The sequence below is a fragment of the Meriones unguiculatus genome, chromosome 8 (genome assembly GCF_030254825.1).
Source record: "Meriones unguiculatus strain TT.TT164.6M chromosome 8, Bangor_MerUng_6.1, whole genome shotgun sequence".
NCBI lineage: Eukaryota > Metazoa > Chordata > Mammalia > Rodentia > Muridae > Meriones > Meriones unguiculatus.
Genome location: NC_083356.1, coordinates 68,985,138 through 69,005,553, shown reverse-complemented (window position 1 = coordinate 69,005,553; position 20,416 = coordinate 68,985,138). Strand labels below are relative to the sequence as shown.

The window sequence follows — 20,416 nt, the reverse complement described above, 5'->3', positions numbered from 1 at the left end:
AGCAGATGGGGTAGGGTGGAGCTAAAAGGCCACATCCCTCATCTAACCTGTCTCTTCCCCACAGGCGGGAGTGGGAAACACGCTTGCAGGAGACACTGGGCCCTCAGTATGTGCTGCTGTCATCAGCAGCACATGGGGTCCTGTACATGTCCCTGTTTATCCGTAGGGACCTGATCTGGTTCTGCTCAGGTAGGTGCCACCATTAGGCTTTTCTCCCTCCTTCCTCCCTCCTTCCCACCTTTCTCTCTCTCTACATGTACCACAGAGCATTATGTGAAGGTCAGAGGACAGCCTGCAAGTCAGTTCTCCTTCCACCATGTGTGTTCTGGGGATCCATTCAGGTCTTCAGGCTTGGCATCTTGCTGGCCCTTACCAGGGCTCTAGGTATCTCCATATACAGGCTCTAATAACATGTGGGCCCTGACCATATATGGGTCCCCTCCCAGCAACCTGCAACCTCAGGCAATTGTGCACTTCATGCCTGGGATCCAGCCTTTGAGGTTTCCATGTCTGAGAGTACACACAAGCACACCTAGTGCAGCTGTGTCCCTGCAGACCCTAAACCCCCGTTCCTTGCCCTGCAGAGGTCGAGTATGCCACAGTAACTACACGCATCGTGTCTCAGATCAAGACCAAGGGAGCCCTGGGCATCAGCTTCACCTTTTTCGGCACCTCCTTCCTCTTTATCACATCTCACTTTACCTGTAAGTGTTTCCAAGTCAGTCCTATATTCCTGACACAGGCTTGTGAGCAGTTTTCTCCCCTCACAGGCCTCTGTCCAGGTGGGGTGCCAGTTACTCTGGGCTAGTACTAGTGGGTTCTGCCTTGAAAGAGCATGTTACTCAGAACATTCACTGCTTTCAGCCAGTCTTCTGAGGCAGAACAGACAATTGGGTAGGAGCTGGTCAGTCAGGGTGTGAGGCAGTATTTGGGGCAGGCTCTTCACTGAAGCTCAGCTGTCTACTCATGAGTTTTGTTTTGTTTTGTCTCATAGCTGGAGATGGGAAGGTAGCCGAGCGGCTGCTGGACTACAGCAAAACCATCCAAGCTCTAGCTCTGCCCCGGAATGTGCCAGACACAAACCCCTACCGCTCTAGTGCAGGTGACACTCCAGCACATGGCTGTTTCTGTCCCTTGTCCCCTGGTAGCTTAACAGAAACTACTGGAGGACTTCTGAGAATTGGGAGGTCCTCATTACTAAGATAGCCACTAGGTTTGCAGATGGGCAGATGGGAGCCCCTAAGACCTAGTGGTTTGCCCAGGGCTATCATTGTTTGTCTACTTCCTGGCCCTGACTGAGCTGGGAGAAGCTGATAGGATGGCTAGCCTGCTATGTACATCAAGGTAGTCCTTTGAACTGGACTGCACAGATGGCTTCCCAATCCTCTGTAGCTGTTGGCCTCGGCTGCTCCCATCACCAGCCTTCCTGGGGAGCTGCTACCCAACTGTGCTTCTGTGGGAAAGGGGACCGAGACAAAGGAAGGCATGCCACTTGGCCTAGAGCCCATCCATCTATCAGCAGATTGTAGCAGACGAGGGGAGGCCAACACCAATATATTCTCCCATATGTGCCCAGGGGATGTCACTACCCGGTTTGATGAGGTATTCTGGTTTGGGGACTTCAACTTCCGCCTGAGTGGTGGACGAGTGGCTGTGGAGGCCTTCCTGAAGCAGGACCCAGAGGTGGATGTGCTAGCACTCCTGCAGCATGACCAGCTCACCCGGGAGATGAAGAAAGGTGAGTGGCCTGGGGAGTAGCGCCTTAGGCGTGGCTGGCCCTCCCTGAACTCTCCTCTGTTGCAGGGTCCATCTTCAGGGGCTTCGAGGAGGCAGAAATCCACTTTCTCCCATCCTACAAATTCGACATTGGGAAGGACACCTATGATAGCACCTCCAAGCAAAGGACACCTTCCTACACGGTATGTAACCTCAGTCTGGCCTCAGGACTCCTGCCAACCGCAGCTCATGTCTATGTGGGCCTGGCACAGAGCACACAGCAGCCAGCCAGGTTAGCTAGCCTAGAATTCATCTCCAGGCTCAAGCCTGCCCAACAGCCTACTGGGGGTAGAGGATAGTATCTGTATTAGAGGGCTAAGTGGGCCATCCCTAAAGAGTAGGCCATAGTTGGACTCACACCTGAGTCCATCTGCCTGGAAGACACCTGCACTCTTGCCTGGCTTTCCCACCAGATGTTGGCTCTTTCTGGTACACAAGTGGCACCTGGTGAGATCCTGGGACATCCATGAGAGTAAGGCAGCTCCCTGCTGCTCTCTGAGGGCTAGAAGGGAACAGATGCCACCCAAATAAGTCTTTAGATGCCTAACAATAAGAGGTCAAGTTTTATTTGGGGAGGGCTTCCTAAGGGAAACAAAGCTAGGCTAGGGCTGCAGGTACACCTTGCTGTGGGGATACCTGCAACAGAATGGCACAGTCTGCTCCTGCTTCACCATCTCTTCCAAAGGACCGAGTTTTATACAAAAGCCGCCACAAGGGTGACATCTGTCCCATGAAGTATTCCTCTTGCCCTGGGATCAAGACTTCAGACCACCGTCCTGTTTATGGCCTGTTCAGGGTGAAAGTGAGGCCAGGGCGAGACAAGTAAGTCCCAGCTTACCCTCAAAGCCGGCTGATGCTTTAGCTCTTGCCAGTTCTTGAATGGAGTGACTTTTGTGGAAGGGCAACAGGCTTAGGTGTGGAGGAGTATGTCATTTCACACTGTAACACACTGGACAGGCACAGTGCCAACAGCTCCTAGGCTACTGTGAAGTTGCTTCCATCTAGGCCTAGGGTCCCAGCCGTCCTCAGGGTATCTCTGTAGACCCCAAGTTGCTAAGCTTCAGGGTTGCATGAAGCAGCAGCTTGTTCTGAGACCTCAAGTTCCTTAGAGTTGAGCAAGCTCCTTCTGGAGCAGTAGGTCCAAGAAGGCATTAGCCTCCCTTTCTTGGCATTTCTATACCCAGGGTTGTAATTGGGGCTAGGGTAGCCGAGATGGGATGAACCTTAATCCCTGGAGAGTGGCCCATTTTCTGCAGGGCTCAGCAGGTGTGCTGCTCAGTGATGTTGAGGCCAGCTCTTATAAAAGGTCTTTCTCACAGCATCCCACTAGCTGCTGGCAAATTTGACCGAGAACTGTACTTGACGGGAATTAAAAGACGAATCTCAAAAGAACTTCAGAAACAAGCACTAAGGAATCAGAGCTCCAGTGCTGTCTGCACTGTGTCATGAAGTTACCACACAAGGACTGGCCACTGCAGCTTGAGGACCAAGGTCATTGGAAAAAGAGATGTGCTTATTCTTTGGTGCCTCGTCATGTTGGGGTCCTAATGGCTAGGGGCTCTCCTGTTCTTAACACAGACCCCATCCCTCAGGACAGCAGTAGCTGTGGCCAGCACAAGCCTCAATTATCCCTGTCATGTTCCCACAGGCACATGGCAGGATTTGTTCTGAGGGGGGCAGGTGGACACCAAGCAGCAGCCTCACGGAGAAGCTACAGACTGAGTCAGGCTTGCCCCGAACAGTCCCACACCCTGCAGGAGCAGTCTCTTCAACCCCTTTTATTCCTGTTCTCATGCCAGAACCCAGGTTCTAGGTCTGTGTCCTCCTAACAGGCCCTTTCCTCCTCCAGGGAGGGATCAGACAACCTCTGGTAGTTGAACCTGCCGAGACCTAGAATTCAGAGGCCAAAGCTAGGATGTGCCCTGCAGACATTTTGGTAGGCTTTGAGGTTCTACATCATGGTCCCAGTCTCCTGACCTCCAATTGAGTAGGGATCCCTCCTCTCCACAGGCTAACCCAACACCAGCTATAGAAAACTCACAGTTCTTAGGAGCTTCAGACCACTTGCTTTTATGTTACTAGCCCCAGAATGGCATTAGAAATGGTGTCATCAGGCAGCACCTTGTTGGGCTTCACTCCTTAAAGCTTAGAACTCATCATTGTTCAGTCTTACCCCATCCCCTCAGAGACATAGCCTTGAATGTACAGACACCTATGGGCATCCACTCTAGTCTTCTAAATTATTTATTTTTCCATATTTATATTTTTAAATAAATGCATATTTCAGTCTTAATCTCTTTCTGGCCAAAGACTGAACCTTGGAAGAAGCAGTCTGCATGCATTCCGGTACCTCAAGTCACCCCTGGTTTAAAATGGCAATAGAAGTCAAAGCTGCCACCTACTATCAATCCCTTCTGCTAAGTGTTGTCCCTGCTCACAGCCAGAAGTGGCAACAGCAGAAAAAAGAAGTACCTACTTGGGACTCCAGTGAACCATGGTAAAATAAGCCTGCAAATGAGATGAAACTTGCCAGGGTCCTAGAATGTAGATGTCAGCAAAGCCAAGTCTGCCTACTTCAATAAACCACTCAAATGTATGTGGAAAGTGCCAGAATGTCAAATCAGTTAATTGCAACTTCCCATTGGGAAGATTTGTGGCAATGAAGTGTGTTTTTACCCAGACAGGCTATCTTCGTGATCCTGGTATTTTTTTTTTTTTTTTTTTAATTTCGAGACAGGGTTTCTCTGTAGCCTTGGCTGTCTTGGAAATTGCTCTGTAGACCAGGCTGGCCTCAAATTCAGAGATCCACCTGCCTCTGCATCTGAGTGCTGGGATTACAGGTGTTCACCACCAGTGCCCAGCAGTTGGGTATTTCTTTGCGGACCTTCTCTGGCACCTTAGAAAAGACTGAGGTAATTCTGGAACATCTCAATTTGGCCTGAGATTAAGAATGTCAAGTCTTGGGGATGGGGCAAAATACAGTGATGACTACTTATATTTACATAGCGTTTACATATAAACAGGGTATTTCAGTTGCAAAGTTAAAACATTTAAACTACTGCAAATGAAGTGGGAAACTAGAAACTGGGCTTTGCAGAAACTGTGAAATACAACTAGCATGGTGACTAATATTTGGAAGCCCAGTAATTGAGGCCAAGGCAAATCACTGTAAGACCAGCCTCATCTATATATTGAGTTACAGGCTAGCCCGGGGCTAAGATGCTGTCTCACAAAACAAAACAAAAAACCAAAACACAAAGCTTTAAAAATGAGTAGCCTAAGTGTGGTGGCACATGCCTATAATCCTAGCATTTGGGAGGCAGAGGCAGGAAGGTGTCTGTGGGTTTCAGACCAATTTGGTGTCTACATAATGATTTCTAAGCCAGTCAGGGCTATAGTATGAGTATGATGGTGCATACCTATAGTTCTAAAGCTGGGGAGGTCCTGTGTGCTTTAGTTTGCAATGCTTTGCCTTCCTGGAACCCTGAAACTTCTAATCTTCTGATCTCGAACCCATGCCTTACTCCCCATCCTTCTTTGCACCAGAATCTCTAGGGACCAGACAGTACCTGCTGTAGCAAACACTGTTGGATGAAGGACAAGCCACTTGTGTTTGAGAAACACACAGGTGCAGTGGCAATAGTAACTTTCATTCAAGTTTTCAGTTTCACTGTTGGCACTGTTTACAAAGCTAGCCATCCTTATACAGAGTGTTCACACCAACAATAACAACATGCACAGAGGCACTCTGCAGCCTGCCCTGCGGGTCCAGAGGGACTCTACCGGAAGAGCCGGTATGTTCTGGGCAGGCGCCCATCTCTGCTGGACAGCGCTGCCTGGATGTGTTCATAGCTGGGTAGGTCAGTCAAATCACCCAGGGCGGCCACAGCAGGCTTCCCACGGAGCATCTTGGAAGCAACCCTCTTGATATCTTCTGGCTTCACATTGCCTATATCAGAAAGCAAGAGACAGTGAGGGGGAGAGCAGAGTTTCCATCTCCATCTCAAAGTGCACTCCTCAGGGTTGAGGAGCCCTGATTTATCACTGTGGGTGGGGGCTGCTAAGGAATTCAGGCCCAGCTGCAGCAGGACTGACCAAGGGTGGGTCAAAGCAAAGGACAGAGTAAATTTCCATTAGGTGGGGAACTACAGTGGCTTAAAATTATTTTCAAGATGAATATAGTGGTATGTGCCTGTAATCCTAGCACTTGGGAAGTAGAGGCAGGAGGATCAACCACAGCCTGGGCAACAGCAGACCCTGTCTCAAATCCCTTAAGCAGCAGCAGCAGCAGCAGCAGCAAAAAAAAACAAAACAAAAAATTTTTCAAACACATGAGGGCAGCTAGGCAGGGTAATGCACAGAAAGCTGAGCAGGAAGATGTAGAGTTTGAGGTCAGTCTGAGGTGTGATTCAGTCTGTGAGACTTAAAAACAATGCAACACTGGAGGGCATAGCCACTCCATCTAATGTTCAGACAGAGTGGGCTGTCATAGCCCAAGTTATTTTTTTAGTCTTTAGGAAAAAAATCCAGACTACTTCCCCCAGTGCTGCATGTCCTTCATGGCAGCCTCGCACCCACAGCTTGGCCTTTAGAAGGGATCCCAGAAATCCATCTTCTACAACCACAAGGTCAGCTCATTTTCTATGGCAGGATAAGCAACTGTCCAAGACCAGCAGGCGGATTGAATCATCTTCAGAAGACAGGTGACAGTACCCAAGCTACCCCAATCTACAGTAATGTTCTAAGCTTCACACCCAAATTAAAAAGATTAAACACAAGCCATTAGGCACTCCCTAAGTCACAGGGTGAGTCTCCCATGAGCTACTTTATTCCAGTCCAGACCGTTGCACCATTAGCACCATCCTAGGCTGAGGAGTCTAGCTGGTATAGGACGGAACTGGGAAAGGACTACTTGGAAAAGATGGGCTTGTGGGGCAGACAACAGGGGACCATCTGTCTATCTGCTTGAGAACAGTCTCAAATGAGCCCAACCCAGGCTTTTGCATATACTCACGAATGAGTGTGCATAGCTCGTGGGGCAGCTTTCTTGAATGTGTAGCCAACACCTGCCTCCCCACATCCTCGAAGATCACAGGCCTGGATTCCAGGTTCATCATGAGCATGGACATCAGCTGTGTCTTGGCCCGCTCTAGCTCCACCTGAGGGCCAAGCACACCAATCACAGCTGGCTCAAGCCAGCATAGATAGGCTGACCCAAATCTGTCCCAGTTAAAAGGCCAAAGATGAACAGAGTGAAGGAGCTGTGCCAGTCTGCTTTTCCAGCCCAGCACACCTCCTGAGCAAGGGAGGAACTGCACTAGAAAGGCCAAGACAGACACATGTCCAACCTCTGCTCCCTGTTTGAATGGCAGCAGAGCACACACATCAGGAAGCCACACCTGGTTGCACAAGAAACCAGAGGACACTGATGAAGTAAAGATTCCAGCTGCTCAGAGTCCTAACTTAAGCACAGGATCGAGGCCACTAGCCCCTGGAGCGATTGAGGAGGCAGCATAAGAGCAGAGCCTCTGGCCAGGTATGAACTTCAAAGGTGGCACCAAAGAATCAGGACCACAAAGGGACAGATCAAGCTGGATGTTTAAGCACTTGCCTGTAAGGCCAGCATTTAGGAGGTAATGGATAGGACTTTAATTTTGAGGCCAGGTGGCTATCTTCTGAGAGTTTGTGTTAAGTTGACACTTGTATAATTTCAGGCAAACACTTAATACTGTATATTTAGCTCAAATACATTTGACTTTAGTGGAAAGCACTTTATCAAGGTATTAGTGGAAACACAGAGCATTAATTTTGGCTATGCTGGGGTGGAACCCAGGGTCTTGAGCATACCAACAAGCTTACTACCACTGAGCCATAACCCCAGACCTTGGTTTGTTTTGGAAAGGCTGATTATATATTAGCTTAGGTTGGCCTTGAACTCATGACTTCCTGCCTCTACTTCCTGAGAACTGAGATCACAGGCATGCATATACATTACCTTTCCCTGCAGTGGTATTCATTTTTAAGCACATTTTAATTTTTTCAATAATGCTCCCTTTTCTCCTTAAAGAGGGTATGTGGCATACAATCACTGACGAAAACTGGCAGAAAAAAAGGAAAGGCAAAAATGCATGCTCCACTAAATCACCTTGCTTTTATGAGCTCTGGCCCAGGAAATAACAAAACTTCCAAAAGCTAGCCAGGCAGTGGTGGTGCACATCTTTAAAACAAAACAAAACAAAACAAAACAAAAAACCCTGTCTCAAACAATCAAACAAAAAACAAAAACCAAAGTCAACAAAAACTTGGGTGCCAACATAAAATGGAGCCAAGAAAGGCTTAGAAAAGACCCCGTATTACTGTTCATTTTGTATAATGCTGCTTTAGCTCATGGCCATTCCATAGGAAACACTGAGAGCAACACTGTCCTTGGGGTAGTACTGGCAAGGCTCCACAGTATAGCAATTCAGCCTGTGGCTCCTTCAGCTATGTGTGTGATTTAGTTGGATCAGAGTGCAAGGGGTTGCTCTCCAGACCTTACCAAATCCACTGTTCTGCCCATCAAGATAAACTCCTTTGTGATGATTTCTACCATTTCTCGAACCTACAAAAGAACATGAAATGAGGGTGTGAGCTCAAGTCCTGCTTGCTGACTCCTCAAGCATACCCAAGCCACAACACCCAAAGCTCTGGTACTGTGTGTGGAGAGTACACTGGAGTGAGAGGGGAGGGCTGAGACACAAGTGCTGCCCTCACTTGTCTTGGGTCTGCGCTGGCGTGAATACACAAGAGGCCTGTGTCTTCATAGCTGTGGTGGTAGGAGGTTGCATTGTACATCCAGTGGTGCCTGTGAGGGGACATACAGTTTCTGGTGAAGGCAACAGGATAGCTGGAAGGTGTCAGTACAGTCTGTGCACTCAGCAGCGTAGGAACAGCAACAGTAAGACAGTAGTACCCACCGGTTAAGCACATTGAGATAGAGCCTGGAGAACATGCCTTTGCCAGGCCCTCCAGCTGAAAAGGAGCCCCCTCCTCCCATCATCATATTCAGCACAGCAAAGGGGATGAAGTCTTCCTCCTATGGAATACAGAGTCAATGCCAGCCAGCCACAGTAGCTTGGCCCCATTGGTACACCTGACCTATACCTGCACTTACCAGGAAGGAACAGCTCTCCAGTCCCACCATGATGTGTGTGAGCTCTGGAATTGGGGTCGGGCCAAGGCTGACATTGGACATGTCTCTCTCCACCTGTAACCAAACAGATATGTGTCAATAAAGCTTGCCAACTTCTACTAAAAGCTATACTCAAGCAGACACCAGGTGACCTCAGCCCTTTAGTGAGTGATCGGATCACACTGTTACAGTGCTGGACTGTACACTAAGAAGCAGTATAAACACATTCATCAAAGCACACACCCAGAGGATACATGCCACAAGCCCTGAGAGCCTTCCTGCTTAGTTACCTTGATGATGCCCCCAGTGTACTGTGCCACTGATCTGTCAACATCCACAGCCCCAGTAGCTCCCCAGGCAGGCTGAGCACCCAGGAGGTACTTTCTGGCACATTCCACCAGGTGATCATGCTCTACACCCACTCCAGCAAGCACCATACGGTCAGGAGTGTAGTAGTTCTTCAGGTAGGAATGCAGCACTTCTCGATCAATCTTCGCTATGTTTTCTGGAGGGCAAAACCGGTGCAGGCCCACTGTGTTCTCCCTAAAAGCAGCCTGAGGCAGGCAGGCAGGTGGAAGGAAAACAACACAGTGAGAAAGAAAACATCAGATCCCCTGAGGCAGGATTCCCCAACATGACCCATAGGCACATCTGTTGACGAAAAGGCTGGGCATTAGCTCCAGCTTGGCTCCATGTCTGTGTTTATAGAGGCAGTAAATAGTATCTCAGAGAGAAAATTAGGAAAACACATAGGAGGGATACATAGATGAGTGGCAAAGACTTTGATACCCTAGAAAGGAACAGCTATCACTGTAGAAAATGGCAGGTCAAGAATACAACTATGAGGGGTGGCACGTGCCTGTAATCTTAGCACTCATGAATCTGAGGGAGGGAAATTATGAGTTCAAGATCAAACCTGAACCATATAGCAACTCTCTCTTAAAAACCAACCAAGAAGCTAAGCCTGTTCTGTAAACCTCGCCATCTGCAAGGCCACAGCAGGGAGAGGCACATGTGGGCTCCTATTTTACTTCATGAATCATCTCGGTAAGCAGTGGCTCTGGGTCAGGTCTCATGTTCAGGTCCTCAAGTTCAAACTGGACAGCCATCCTCGTCATCTCAATTTCTTCATCTGCAAGAATCAAGACAAGGGTTTGATCTAAACCAGCAAAGAGGCAACACTAACCCTGAGCCTGGCCAGGTGCTACAGTCACCCCTTAGGGGAAGCCCTGGAGCACATGTATGAAAGGGAGGCTGCCAGATGAACGTTAGGGACCCAGACCATTTGTCTTGTGCTGTTTTGCAGCCCCAGCTGGCAGGGAACAGCTGCTGTTCCCTCCCAGAACCTAACAGGAATCCAAGTCCCATCATTCACAAGGTTGGGGAATAATGGAGACCACGCCAAGGGAAACTTCTGTAGGCGTAGCATTGGGTGTTTTCATCCAGGATGAGGGACATTTCTGAACAGAATTTATTGCATGGGTGTAAGCCATCCCAAAAAGAATTTTAGTAAACCCTTTAAGGTTTTTTAGAGAGATATATGAAAGTATGAAGCACTGTGTATAACACTAAGGGTTTGTTTAAGCACTGGCATGCCCTCCAATGATTGGCACATGAGTGCCCAGCTCCTCCCTAACAGTGATAGCCCTTCTAAAGCTCCTCCTGACCACCCAGCCACAGAGCCACACCTGTCAGGCAGGGGTGCAGAACCACATCAGCCAGCAGGCCCACCACAGTGTCCAAGCCTTTGCTGTCAGCAGACACAGCATACATGGTGGTGTCTCTGGAAGGAAATAAAACACAATAAAAGCAGGTGCTAGGTTTACACAGAGGACAGCTCAGGGCTTCAGGCTCTACATGGCAGCAAATACTTCACCACTGCCTCTTCCTTGGGTGTGAAGGCCTTACAGAAACCACAACTGCCCAGTGAGGCTTTCCATAAGATACTATGGAACCAGATAGAGCTGGTTCTCCCTCTTTCCACAAAGAGAAGTCTCTTACTCCAGGCTTCTCAAGCCTTGCTAAATAACTAGCTGGTCCAAATGAAGACTCATTTCAGGTGGAAATGTACCCAGCTTTAGGTAGCTGACAAGGGCCTGCTATCTAACTTAGCACCCCTCACAGGTCAAGGCCTGGACAATTAGAAGTTCCTTGGGTGTCAGGGAAGAAACAAGTATGGTATGCTTTCTGTCCCCAGCACTCCATCAGACATGCTGTTAATCTTTACAGCCTCTCTGATTCCAGGGGCTCCAAGGGACTCTGACCAAGGATGAAGAGGGCAGTTTCATATGGACACAAAATACCTTGATGTCTGGCAGTCACAGATACCGCCATGCTTTTCCAGTGTAAGCAGAATTTCATCTTTGCTGTCAAACTGAGCAGTAGACTATAAAAATAATAAATCTTAAGTAAGTAATCCAAAACCCAAAAGATTTTAAATTTACTTTTGCTTTCAAACATACAAAATTATCTAACTTTGAGCATCAACTTCATAAATGAATTAACTACTATACAAATTCTTAAAAAAGAAAAACCGAAGTCATAGAAATTACAAATTAGACACTGACCGAAAATGCCAATTTTTCCAAAAAATGAGCAATTCCACTAAGATATTTCGCTTCATATCGTGATCCTGAATTAATAAGAACTAGTAATAAGAAGAAAATTGACAGGTTAAGCCAGATACTCAAAACATTTAACCAACAGAAAGCTTTCAAAACCATGGTTCTCAACTTGGCCACTCATTATTACATGAGGATAATGAACAAATTTGTTACTCTTGGTGATGATCTTACAGACACACACAAGTTAATGTTTATAGAATCCTATGCTTTATATGATGGAACCTTCTAGAATTACAGAAAAGTAAAACGGGGGGAGAGGCACATATTACAAACCATCTCCAAAAATGGCCATCATTCACATTTTGGTAAGTTTTCATACTTAACAACCTTCCCTGGTGAGTAGCCTATGACAGACATGCTAATTACAGCTGTCAAAATGGAGAGCCCACCTTCAACATGCCAGCAGAACTTACTTCCTACAGTACAGAATTGTCCAAACTTATTTTGAGAAGCCACACGAAGCCCATTTTCCAGAGTGGTAACTTTGGTTTCAAACTTTTCTTGTCCATCAACTGTAGCAAAAATAGGCTTGGGCACTCCAGGTAAAGGAGAAGAGAGGGGGATGTTGGGGTACGAGGCACCGCTGCTGAACCGTCTATGTGCAGGAGGTCCAAACCTACAGCAGAGCAACTAGCCAGTTAGAGCAGAACTGGGTCACATGCACCTGTGTTGACTACTCAGGCACACTACACGTGTGTGTATGAGAAGGGGAATCTTCAAAAGTTACTAAAAGGGCCTCAACGTAATTTGTAAGAGTGATGGGGGGAGCCAGGTACTGTCACTGAATCTCAGGCAAACTTGTCAAGTCTTTGGGTCCTTTTTTAACGGAGAAATAGTTATTTAACCATATTTTATATGTTTGAGTGTTTGCCTGTATGGATGTATGTGCATCACGGGCATGCCTGGTGACCATGGAGGTCAGAAGAGGGCGTTAGATCCCCTGGAAGTGGATTCATGAATAATTGTGAGCCACCACGTGGGTGCTGATAAGATAACCCAGGAAAAGCAATCAGATGGCTTAACTACTGAGCCATCTCTCCAGCCCCGGTCTTTGGGTCTTCAATGCCCATTATGGACAGCAGGCTGTGTGAAAAACCAGTTCCTATACATAAGGCCCTGAGGCAGCCCTGCCCTTCAGAGCTTCGCCTTGGTCTGAAAGGCCCCAGACGGCTGACTGCCGACCCCTCCAACCAGGTTCCAGTCCCGGGCTCGTTCTTCAAGCGCAACGCGCCTGTGCTTTACGCCAGGGTCCATTCTCTTCTTCCAGCTCCCAGGGGTGCCTACTCCTCCCAGTACACCCTTCTTCGCGCTAGGACGCGCCTTGGCTCACCTGGGCCGCGAGCACAGCGCCGCAGAGCCCCGAAGAATCCGCGCAGCCGCCCACACCGCCGTCGCCATCGCGCCGCCGCGCTTCTGCGGTCACTTCCGCTTCCGGCCCCGCTCCACGGCGTTCGGCGCTGGCTTCCGGCCGGCCGCGCCGGATAAGGCAGAGGCTGGCGGCTGCGCCCTGGGCTATGGGGCCGCGGCCGGGCTAAGGCTCGGCGATGTCGGGCTACACGCGGCGGCCGGGCGCGCCCCCATTATCGCGGACGCGAAGCCTCGTGGTTCCCGACGGTGAGCGGTGCGCGGCCGGGGCCGGGCAGGGGGTCGCGGGCGGCGGCGGCCCGCGGTGAAGCCGCTCTCGTTGTCGCTTACAGCTCCTGCGTTCTATGAGCGCCGGTCTTGTCTCCCCCAGCTAGACTGTGAGCGCCCCCATGGCGGGGACCTGCAGCCCCACCTCTTCGGCTTTCGGCCGACGTTTATGTGCTATGTGCCCAGCCCGGTGCTGGCTTCGGTAGGAGACACAGGTGAGAGTCGGGGCGCCGGCCGCAGTACGGAGCTGGGCCGCACGGGGAGCCCTCCCCACAGCCCGCCCGCCCCGAGGCAGGAAGGTCAGTGCCCGGTGGAGCACGGAGACCACTTCAGCCCACCGGATTGGGAGAGGCCAGGGGCTGGACCTAGCGGGTCTGTTTTTTTTTCCACTGGCAGCTGCTCCGTGAGCGCTCAGGAGTGTACAGTTTACTGCATCCAGCCTCAGGAGACGTCCTCCTAGTCCCAGACCAGGGCCTGTCATTGGGAGTCAGGCGGTCTGTAGTCTCCCTGAACAAACGCTGCAGTCATAAGGTTTGCTGTGATCTCCGTGAGCTGACAATGTCTCTTTGCAGATTTTGGCTATGGAAAGGGAAAATGTACTAAGCCAGGTCCGTCGGGAGCCCATGAAACACGCTTTGGAGGTAGAGTAGCTCAGTGATTCTTCTTTTCCTCATCTTCAGACAAGGTGCCAGTCAGTGATCTGGCCATGGGTTTTCAGGGTGACAGGGTTTAAGGGGTGTACCGGCAGCCCAAAAGAGCAGTGGAGATAGAAGCCCAAGGATTGGAGACTGAGTATGAGGGCAAAATAATATGTCAGAGGTGCCTGGGAGGTGGAAAGTATCATCCAAGGACCCTGCAGAGTCAGCAGGACACAAGTCACAGAAGCCCACTTTACTCAAGCTGGCACCTGGAAGGTAGAGGCTGGTCAACTAGGGTACCTGGAGAAAAGGTCAGAGGAAGGGGTAATATGAAGCAGTTTGTGGCACTGTGGCATCTCAGGAGCTTTGAAGCCCCTGCAGGAATATCCTTTAGCCCACACTGAGTGTATGGAATGAAGTCAGCCTCAGCTATCTGGAAGATTGACTGGGGAGCCTGGGCATATGACTCAGAGGTAGACCAGTTGCCTGAATGTCTGCAGATCCCTGGACTTGATCTTTTGAACAGTGTTTTGTTTTTTGTTTGTTTTGTTTGAAGTGACAAGGGATAACTGGGTGCAGGCCTGGTCTACAAAGAGCTCAGAACAGCAAAGGCCACTCAGAGAAATCCTGTCTCAATAAACAAAACAATAAAAGTGGCAAGGGGTTTCTGGGGAGGCCAAAGGGTGAGAGCCTGCCAAAGTAGGCCTGTTCTCCAACTTTTTGGGGTAGCTTTTGTGTTCTGTAGTATTCTTTGAGTCATAGTTGAAATGTGATAGTAATACATGAGGTTGGACCCTTTAACATTCTTTGTGATGTCCGTTATATTAAGGTGACAAACTTGAAGACCTAGAAGAAGCCAACCCATTCTCCTTCAAAGAGTTTCTGAAAACCAAGAACCTTAGCCTGTCAAAAGAAGACACGACCAACAGTCGAATTTACCCGAAGGTATACCTGGGAAGCTGTCAGTGGTTGCCTTAGAGGACCTCTCTTCTAACTCACAGCTTTGGAGACATTTGAGTATGGGGAGCAAAGCAGAACAGATGTGGCTGCTGATGGAGAGACTGGGTGGAGCAGCTGCTTTTGGTAGATGAGATGGGCCTTCTTTGTGCAACCTGAGCATAGAGAAGGCTGAGCATAGAGAAGCGGGTCGCAGTGTTTATCTCCACTGTTTTTAGGAAGCTTCACGGCACCCACTGGGACTAGACCACAGCTCCCCTGCCTCCCAGCCTGTGGGATATGGCCTGGAATATCAGCAGCCATTTTTTGAAGATCCAACAAGAGCCAACAACCTAGAGGAGGATGAAGATGATGATGGATGGAATGGAGCCTACCTGCCATCTGCCATGGAGCAGACTCATTTCTCTAGAGCCACAGAGAATTCATCACCCTGTGGCACCTACCTTTCCTTTTTTTCCAACGCATCAGAGCTGGCAGGTCCTGAGTCTTTGCCCCCATGGACGCTGAGTGACACTGAATCAAGGGTCTCCCCGGCATCTCCAGCTGGGAGTCCTAATGCAGACTTTGCAGCCCATGGAGAGTCCCTAGGAGACAGACACCTGCGGACGCTGCAGATAAGTTATGAAGCAGTAAGTGAGGCCTGTGCGGCACCCAACACAGACCCAATGCAGCTGAGCAGTGTTAAGAAAAGCTGTAGTCTTTCACTTCCTGGGTGGCCTGGGCTCCATGCCCAGGACGAGGCAGTTGGTCATGTAATATCCTGCTATAGAATTTCCCTGTGGAGGGGCTTAGAGATATAATTCAGTGGTAATGTTTTTCTAGCACTTGGGATGCCTTGCATTGTTATACCATCAGTGCTGAAGAATTAAAAAAGTGGAATTTCTTGATGGAGAGCTCTCCCAGAGTTGGTTTTGGTTGTGCAATTAGTATGGCAGGCTGAGAAGTACTTAGTGAGCTCACAGGAAAGCAGGCATGAGCTAGAATGAATAAATGGTCCACTGGAAGTGTTGTCTTAGCGTAATCCTGCTGAACGTCCTGCATGAAGGAAGGATTTAAAACTATAGTCACCTAGAAACATTCAAATGTGTTGCCATAGATCATATCTAATAAGGGCTTAGGATTGTTTCCAGTGACTTAGGGTGTTTAAGTTCCAGAGGTGGGTGTGGAAATGCACAGGTGTCATCCCAGAACTTGGAATGACTTCGAAGGTGAAGATAGGAGGAACAAGAGTTGAAGGCCATCCTTGGCTGTATAGGAACAAGTGAGAGGGCAACCTAGGCTACAGGAGATGCTGCCTCAAAGACATTTCATGGACAAGTGGGCTCTGTCTCCACACTGCCAGCCCTGCCTCAAATGCTTAATGGCCTACCTCCTACCGACAAATTATTCCAGAACAGAAGTGTGTGAGGGAGACATACTGGGTGTCTAATGGGGATTTTTTTTTTCCTCTACAGCTGAAAGATGAAAATTCTAAACTCAGAAGAAAGCTAAATGAGGTTCAGAGCTTCTCTGAAACTCAAACAGAAATGTATGTAAACTTGTAGTTAGGTATCACCTTTAAAACTTCCTCTACCATTCAGGAAATTTGGTTCCAAGGGATGAGGTGCCTACTTGTTTGTTGTTCATAAACCTAAATCAGCAAACACATTTTTCATGTTCTTAAGATAAAAGTCAACTGTACTTTGTCTTGGTTGGCAGAGCTTGAAAAAAAATGCTATCTGTGCCTTCCACTGGGAACATGGAGCAACTATGGCTAGAGTTCCTTGCCACCTGTAGCTGCCTATGGCAGCTGCTCCATCAATGGGCTCTAGTGGGTTTCACTGTTGAATCAGGCTGAAGTGCTATTGGAAGCATTCTTGACAGTGCCCTAGAGAACTCAACTCAGTGTTTCCTTTACTGAGGGTGAGGACGCTCGAACGAAAATTGGAAGCGAAGATGATCAAGGAGGAGAGTGACTTCCGTGACCTGGAGTCGGTGGTACAGCAAGTCGAACAGAACCTCGAACTGATGACCGTACGGAGGGGCTCTGCTCTGGGGTAGAGGGCAGGGGACAGAGCGCTTGTCACTGTTGCCAGAGTCCACAGCTGGACCCTGAGGTCAGCAGACGGCTCTCACCATGCTGAGTATGTGATCTGTGGTAGGCCAGCATACCCTGATGCTTTGAACAGGTTCTGTCTTGGGTAAGTGGTCCCTGATGCTGGTGGTGAACACAGGCAGAGGCCATGTCTTAAGCAGTGGACATCCATGGGCAAAGTAACCAGGCAGAAATGTTTATAGCTCACTGCTGTCTGTTGAGCTAAGTGTCCTGTACTGGCACAGCCTTGGTGATGTATATTGTGTTTGTTTTTTGGGGCTACAGAAACGAGCTATAAAAGCAGAAAATCATGTCATGAAGCTGAAACAGGAAATAAGTTTGCTCCAGGTAAGTAGAGAGAAAGATGTAGCTGTTTGCTTTTTCTTTTGTTAGATTCCGTGGATGTGAGTCAGGGAGGGGGAAAAAATCTAAGCTAGGCATTGTGATATTTGCTTATAATCCCAGCATTCAGGAGGCTGAGGCTGATGACAGTCATTAAGTTTAAGGCTAGCCTGGGCTACAGGGTAAGAAGCACCTGTTTTGAGTAGGCCAGGCCAGGCCCAGCCCCATGTGTAAGTCTCTGCCTCTCTGTTGGGATTCACTGGTTTTTCGTGAGGTTGCACTGTAACGCTAACTGTTCACCATTCTTCCTAGGTACAGCTCTCCAACTTCAAGCGAGAAAATGAAGCCCTGAGGTCAGGCCAGGGCGCCAGTCTTACAGTAGTGAAGCAGAACACCGATGCGGCCTTGCAGAACCTCCATGTTGTCATGAACAGTGCACATGCATCCATAAAGTGAGTCCCAGGATGGCCTGGCTACCTGATGTTCTAGCTCTACAGTCTCACTAGACCAGAAAGGGAAATGTGCTGAGTAGTCTGTCTAAGTAGTCTGCTAGGTCACACTGTAGGTGGTCAAGCAGGATTATTGTTTTTGAGACGGGGTCTCTCACCTTGTAGCTCTGGCTGGCCTAGAGTTATGTAGACCTGGCTGGCCTTAAACTAACAGAGATCCTTCTGCCTCAGCCCCTGGAGTGCTAGGAGTAAAGGTATGCACTACCATGCCTGACTTGTTTGTAGAGTTGTTTTGTTTTTTTTTAAGACAAAGTCTCACTTTGTAGCCTTGGCTACTCTGGAACTATGTGTAGAGCAGGCTGGCCTCAGACTCACAGAGAATGCCTGCATCTATTTCCCAAGTTCTGGAACTAAAAGTATGCATTATCGTGTCCAATTTAGGGTTTTGTTTATTTTTTATTCTTTTCTCAAGACAGGGTTTCTCTGTGTAGCCGTGGCTGTCCTGGACTCGCTTTGTAGACCAGACTGGCCTTGAACTCACAGAGATATGCCTGCCTCTGCCTCCCCAGTTGCTGGAATTACAAGCATGTACAACTGTGCCTGGCAGGAGCTTTACTTTTAATTTGTCCCAGAGAGCCTTCCCACTTAGTAGATGTGGTTGACATCTGACTTAATCCAGCTCCTTTACCTGGAGATGCTGCAGCTCTAAATAAAGGGTGTGCTGTAATGTCCCCATCCAAAAGACTGCCACAGTGAGCATGCTGTGCACTAGTAAGTTGTCGATGATAGTGATTAACACCACGCCTGTAGCCTGGTAAACCTGTCCAAATGTATGCAATTCATCTGACCTACTAATCATGAAAGAATAGCTCGACTCATGACTAGGGACTTGTGGGCTTGCAGTGACTGCTGCCCACATCATTAAGCGTACTGTACCACCAGCTTGGCCTCAGCAGAACGTCAGAAAATCAGAATCAGTTTCTGGTGAACTTGTCTGGCTTCCAACCCACCTGCCTTCCTTGAACTCTGCTATAGAGTGGCTGACAAATGCACAGGCACACGGGCCTGAGGACAGCCACACAAAATCCAGTATGCCAAATCTTGGTTAATCTGAGGACTTTTTTCCTCTGGACCCTCTGTTGTAGGAAATATAAAATGCTAATAATGTTTATTATTAAAAGCCTATGATTATTACGGTGGTATTATCTAACCTGCTATCATAATCAATAAAAGACAGAGACACCTGATATAAATAGCCTTATTTACCACCCAGTCCCACATCCCATGCCATTTGCCTTAATCATTCCTATCTGGGCTACTTCCCATCCAATATCCCCACAAATATTTGCACATGCTTTCTATCTGGGCCTCTCCTCTCCACACCATTCTCAAGAGTTCACTTCTACTGGCCCACATGGCTCTTTACCTATCCCATGGTGGCCCTCCTTTCTCCACCTGTCTCTCTGTCTCTTTCCTTTCCTGTCATCCTTCTCCCTCCATGCCTGGGAACTTTAGCCATGCTTATCTCAATTCTGCCCTGCCCTGGTGTGTAGGCATTTATTCAGCCAATCAGGGATAATTTGGAGGCAATGATTACAAACATTATTTTGGGGTACATGAGTGTCTGCTGGTAAAAGACAGCAAACAGCCGGGGGTGGGGGGGGCAAAATAATTAACAACCAAATATAAAGCACCAGACCATTCTGTTACAACCCTTTTCTATAGATCTGTCTCTGGCTGCTTTAGCAGCTAGATTAATGGCCCTTGTATCTGTCTGTTTCAGGCAGCTGGTGTCTGGAGCAGAGACACTGAACCTTGTTGCTGAAATCCTTAAGTCTATCGACAGAATTACCGAAGTTAAAGATGAAACAGACTCTTGAGAAGCACTAGCTGCCACCAGTTCCTACCACCTCTGCACGGAAGTCACCACACGTCTTCCAAATGTGCTCCTAACTATGCAGTTGTTCAAAGCATTCCACGGCCTAACCAGTGTTCCTGGCCACCTGCAGTACGCGGCTTCTTTCCACCAGCTGCACATAACAGTTTACATGCAGTCCTTTGGGGAAAGCCCCACTATTTGATAGACTCACTGATTCACTGGAAGACATTTTTATAAAATCCAGCAATTTTTAGAAACCACTAAAGCTGAAACAGCACTTTTGTAAGAAGCTTCTTCCACTGTCCTCTCACATTTACCTGAAGGATGAGCTCAGGCTCAGCCTCTACTTTTTTAAGCTGAACACTAAGTGAGCCAGTGTGGAAGTAAGCATCCTGTACAGGGATTTGTGCTGTTATTCAGTGCCTCGCTAACTGATGGTTGACATTGTGCCTTTAACAGTGGCTCCTGCAGTCAGCAGCCTCACCTGAGGCAGCACCACTTGGTAGATGCTGCTGTCCTCCCCCCGGGACCATATGAACAAGGTCACAGATTGCAAAGCTTTATAAACTCACTGCTGTGAGCCTTCGGCTTTGGAAAGCCATTTGGACCTGTCACTTGATGCATGTTATGTGTCAATGTGCCTTTTGCACAGTGCAGTTCAAACGGGCATAAAGTGCACACCCGATGTCATCGCCAGGTTTCTGGGCTGTCTGACTATTTTTCCAAGGACAAGAAAGACGTAATAGCACCCTGTGTGCTGTGCTGAGGGGTAGGGGTTTGGGGGCCATTTTCCTATAGAATTTTTTTTTAATTTTTCCTTTTCCCCTCCTATTGAGATCAACAGCTTTCTTGTCTAAATAAATCCTGAAGATCA

The 20,416-nt window shown here is 48.5% G+C and overlaps 3 protein-coding genes across 13 annotated transcripts in view; 2 read left to right on the top strand and 1 right to left on the bottom strand.

Moving 5' to 3' along the window:
* Positions 1 to 11,325, top strand: part of Inpp5e (inositol polyphosphate-5-phosphatase E) — a 19,000-nt gene extending 7,675 nt beyond the window's left edge. Inside the window, exons 4-11 of one of the 7 annotated variants that reach the window (XM_060389709.1) lie at positions 65 to 189; positions 585 to 704; positions 995 to 1,102; positions 1,577 to 1,738; positions 1,804 to 1,919; positions 2,462 to 2,598; positions 3,096 to 3,267; positions 4,087 to 4,372. In XM_060389709.1, the coding sequence (XP_060245692.1) occupies positions 65 to 189; positions 585 to 704; positions 995 to 1,102; positions 1,577 to 1,738; positions 1,804 to 1,919; positions 2,462 to 2,598; positions 3,096 to 3,225 (898 nt within the window). In that variant the 3' untranslated portion in view covers positions 3,226 to 3,267; positions 4,087 to 4,372. Of the gene's footprint in view, positions 1 to 64; positions 190 to 584; positions 705 to 994; positions 1,103 to 1,576; positions 1,739 to 1,803; positions 1,920 to 2,461; positions 2,603 to 3,095; positions 4,373 to 11,191 lie in introns of those variants that run through there. The other 6 variants (XM_060389711.1, XM_060389710.1, XM_021641087.2 and 3 more) reach the window with 6 other exon arrangements.
* Pmpca (peptidase, mitochondrial processing subunit alpha) lies at positions 5,406 to 13,055 on the bottom strand. Of its 2 annotated transcripts, XM_021641037.2 has the most exons (13): positions 12,902 to 13,055; positions 11,985 to 12,187; positions 11,515 to 11,594; positions 11,251 to 11,333; positions 10,636 to 10,730; positions 9,979 to 10,079; positions 9,238 to 9,501; positions 8,930 to 9,022; positions 8,733 to 8,851; positions 8,530 to 8,620; positions 8,315 to 8,377; positions 6,791 to 6,935; positions 5,406 to 5,725 (listed from the first exon to the last, which is right to left on the bottom strand). In XM_021641037.2, the coding sequence occupies exons 1-13, from the start codon at positions 12,967 to 12,969 to the stop codon at positions 5,556 to 5,558; spliced, it is 1,575 nt and encodes a 524-aa protein (XP_021496712.1). In that variant the 5' UTR covers positions 12,970 to 13,055; the 3' UTR covers positions 5,406 to 5,555. The 2 variants fall into 2 exon arrangements, with proteins under 2 accessions (XP_021496712.1, XP_021496713.1); XM_021641038.1 differs by lacking the exons at positions 11,985 to 12,187; positions 12,902 to 13,055 and having other exon boundaries at positions 10,636 to 10,728; positions 11,515 to 11,570.
* Entr1 (endosome associated trafficking regulator 1) lies at positions 13,045 to 20,416 on the top strand. 4 transcript variants are annotated; one of them, XM_021641039.2, is made up of 10 exons: positions 13,045 to 13,185; positions 13,269 to 13,418; positions 13,776 to 13,844; positions 14,671 to 14,786; positions 15,017 to 15,427; positions 16,253 to 16,326; positions 16,700 to 16,811; positions 17,158 to 17,220; positions 17,527 to 17,666; positions 19,447 to 20,416. In XM_021641039.2, the coding sequence occupies exons 1-10, from the start codon at positions 13,116 to 13,118 to the stop codon at positions 19,541 to 19,543; spliced, it is 1,302 nt and encodes a 433-aa protein (XP_021496714.1). In that variant the 5' UTR covers positions 13,045 to 13,115; the 3' UTR covers positions 19,544 to 20,416. The 4 variants fall into 4 exon arrangements, with proteins under 4 accessions (XP_021496714.1, XP_060245698.1, XP_021496715.1 ...); XM_021641040.2 differs by lacking the exon at positions 13,269 to 13,418 and having other exon boundaries at positions 13,047 to 13,185; XM_060389715.1 differs by lacking the exons at positions 16,253 to 16,326; positions 16,700 to 16,811.

Coding starts and splice junctions, on each gene's coding strand:
- Pmpca (XM_021641037.2), bottom strand. CDS start 12,969: ATGGCGACGGCGGTGTGGGCGGCTGCGCGGATTCTTCGGGGCTCTGCG. Junction 8,621..8,732: donor TATCTCAATGTGCTTAACCG/GTGGGTACTACT, acceptor GTCCCCTCACAG/GCACCACTGGATGTACAATG. Junction 6,936..8,314: donor TGGGCAGAACAGTGGATTTG/GTAAGGTCTGGA, acceptor CTTGGCCCTCAG/GTGGAGCTAGAGCGGGCCAA.
- Entr1 (XM_021641039.2), top strand. CDS start 13,116: ATGTCGGGCTACACGCGGCGGCCGGGCGCGCCCCCATTATCGCGGACG. Junction 16,327..16,699: donor TCTGAAACTCAAACAGAAAT/GTATGTAAACTT, acceptor TCCTTTACTGAG/GGTGAGGACGCTCGAACGAA. Junction 17,221..17,526: donor AGGAAATAAGTTTGCTCCAG/GTAAGTAGAGAG, acceptor CATTCTTCCTAG/GTACAGCTCTCCAACTTCAA.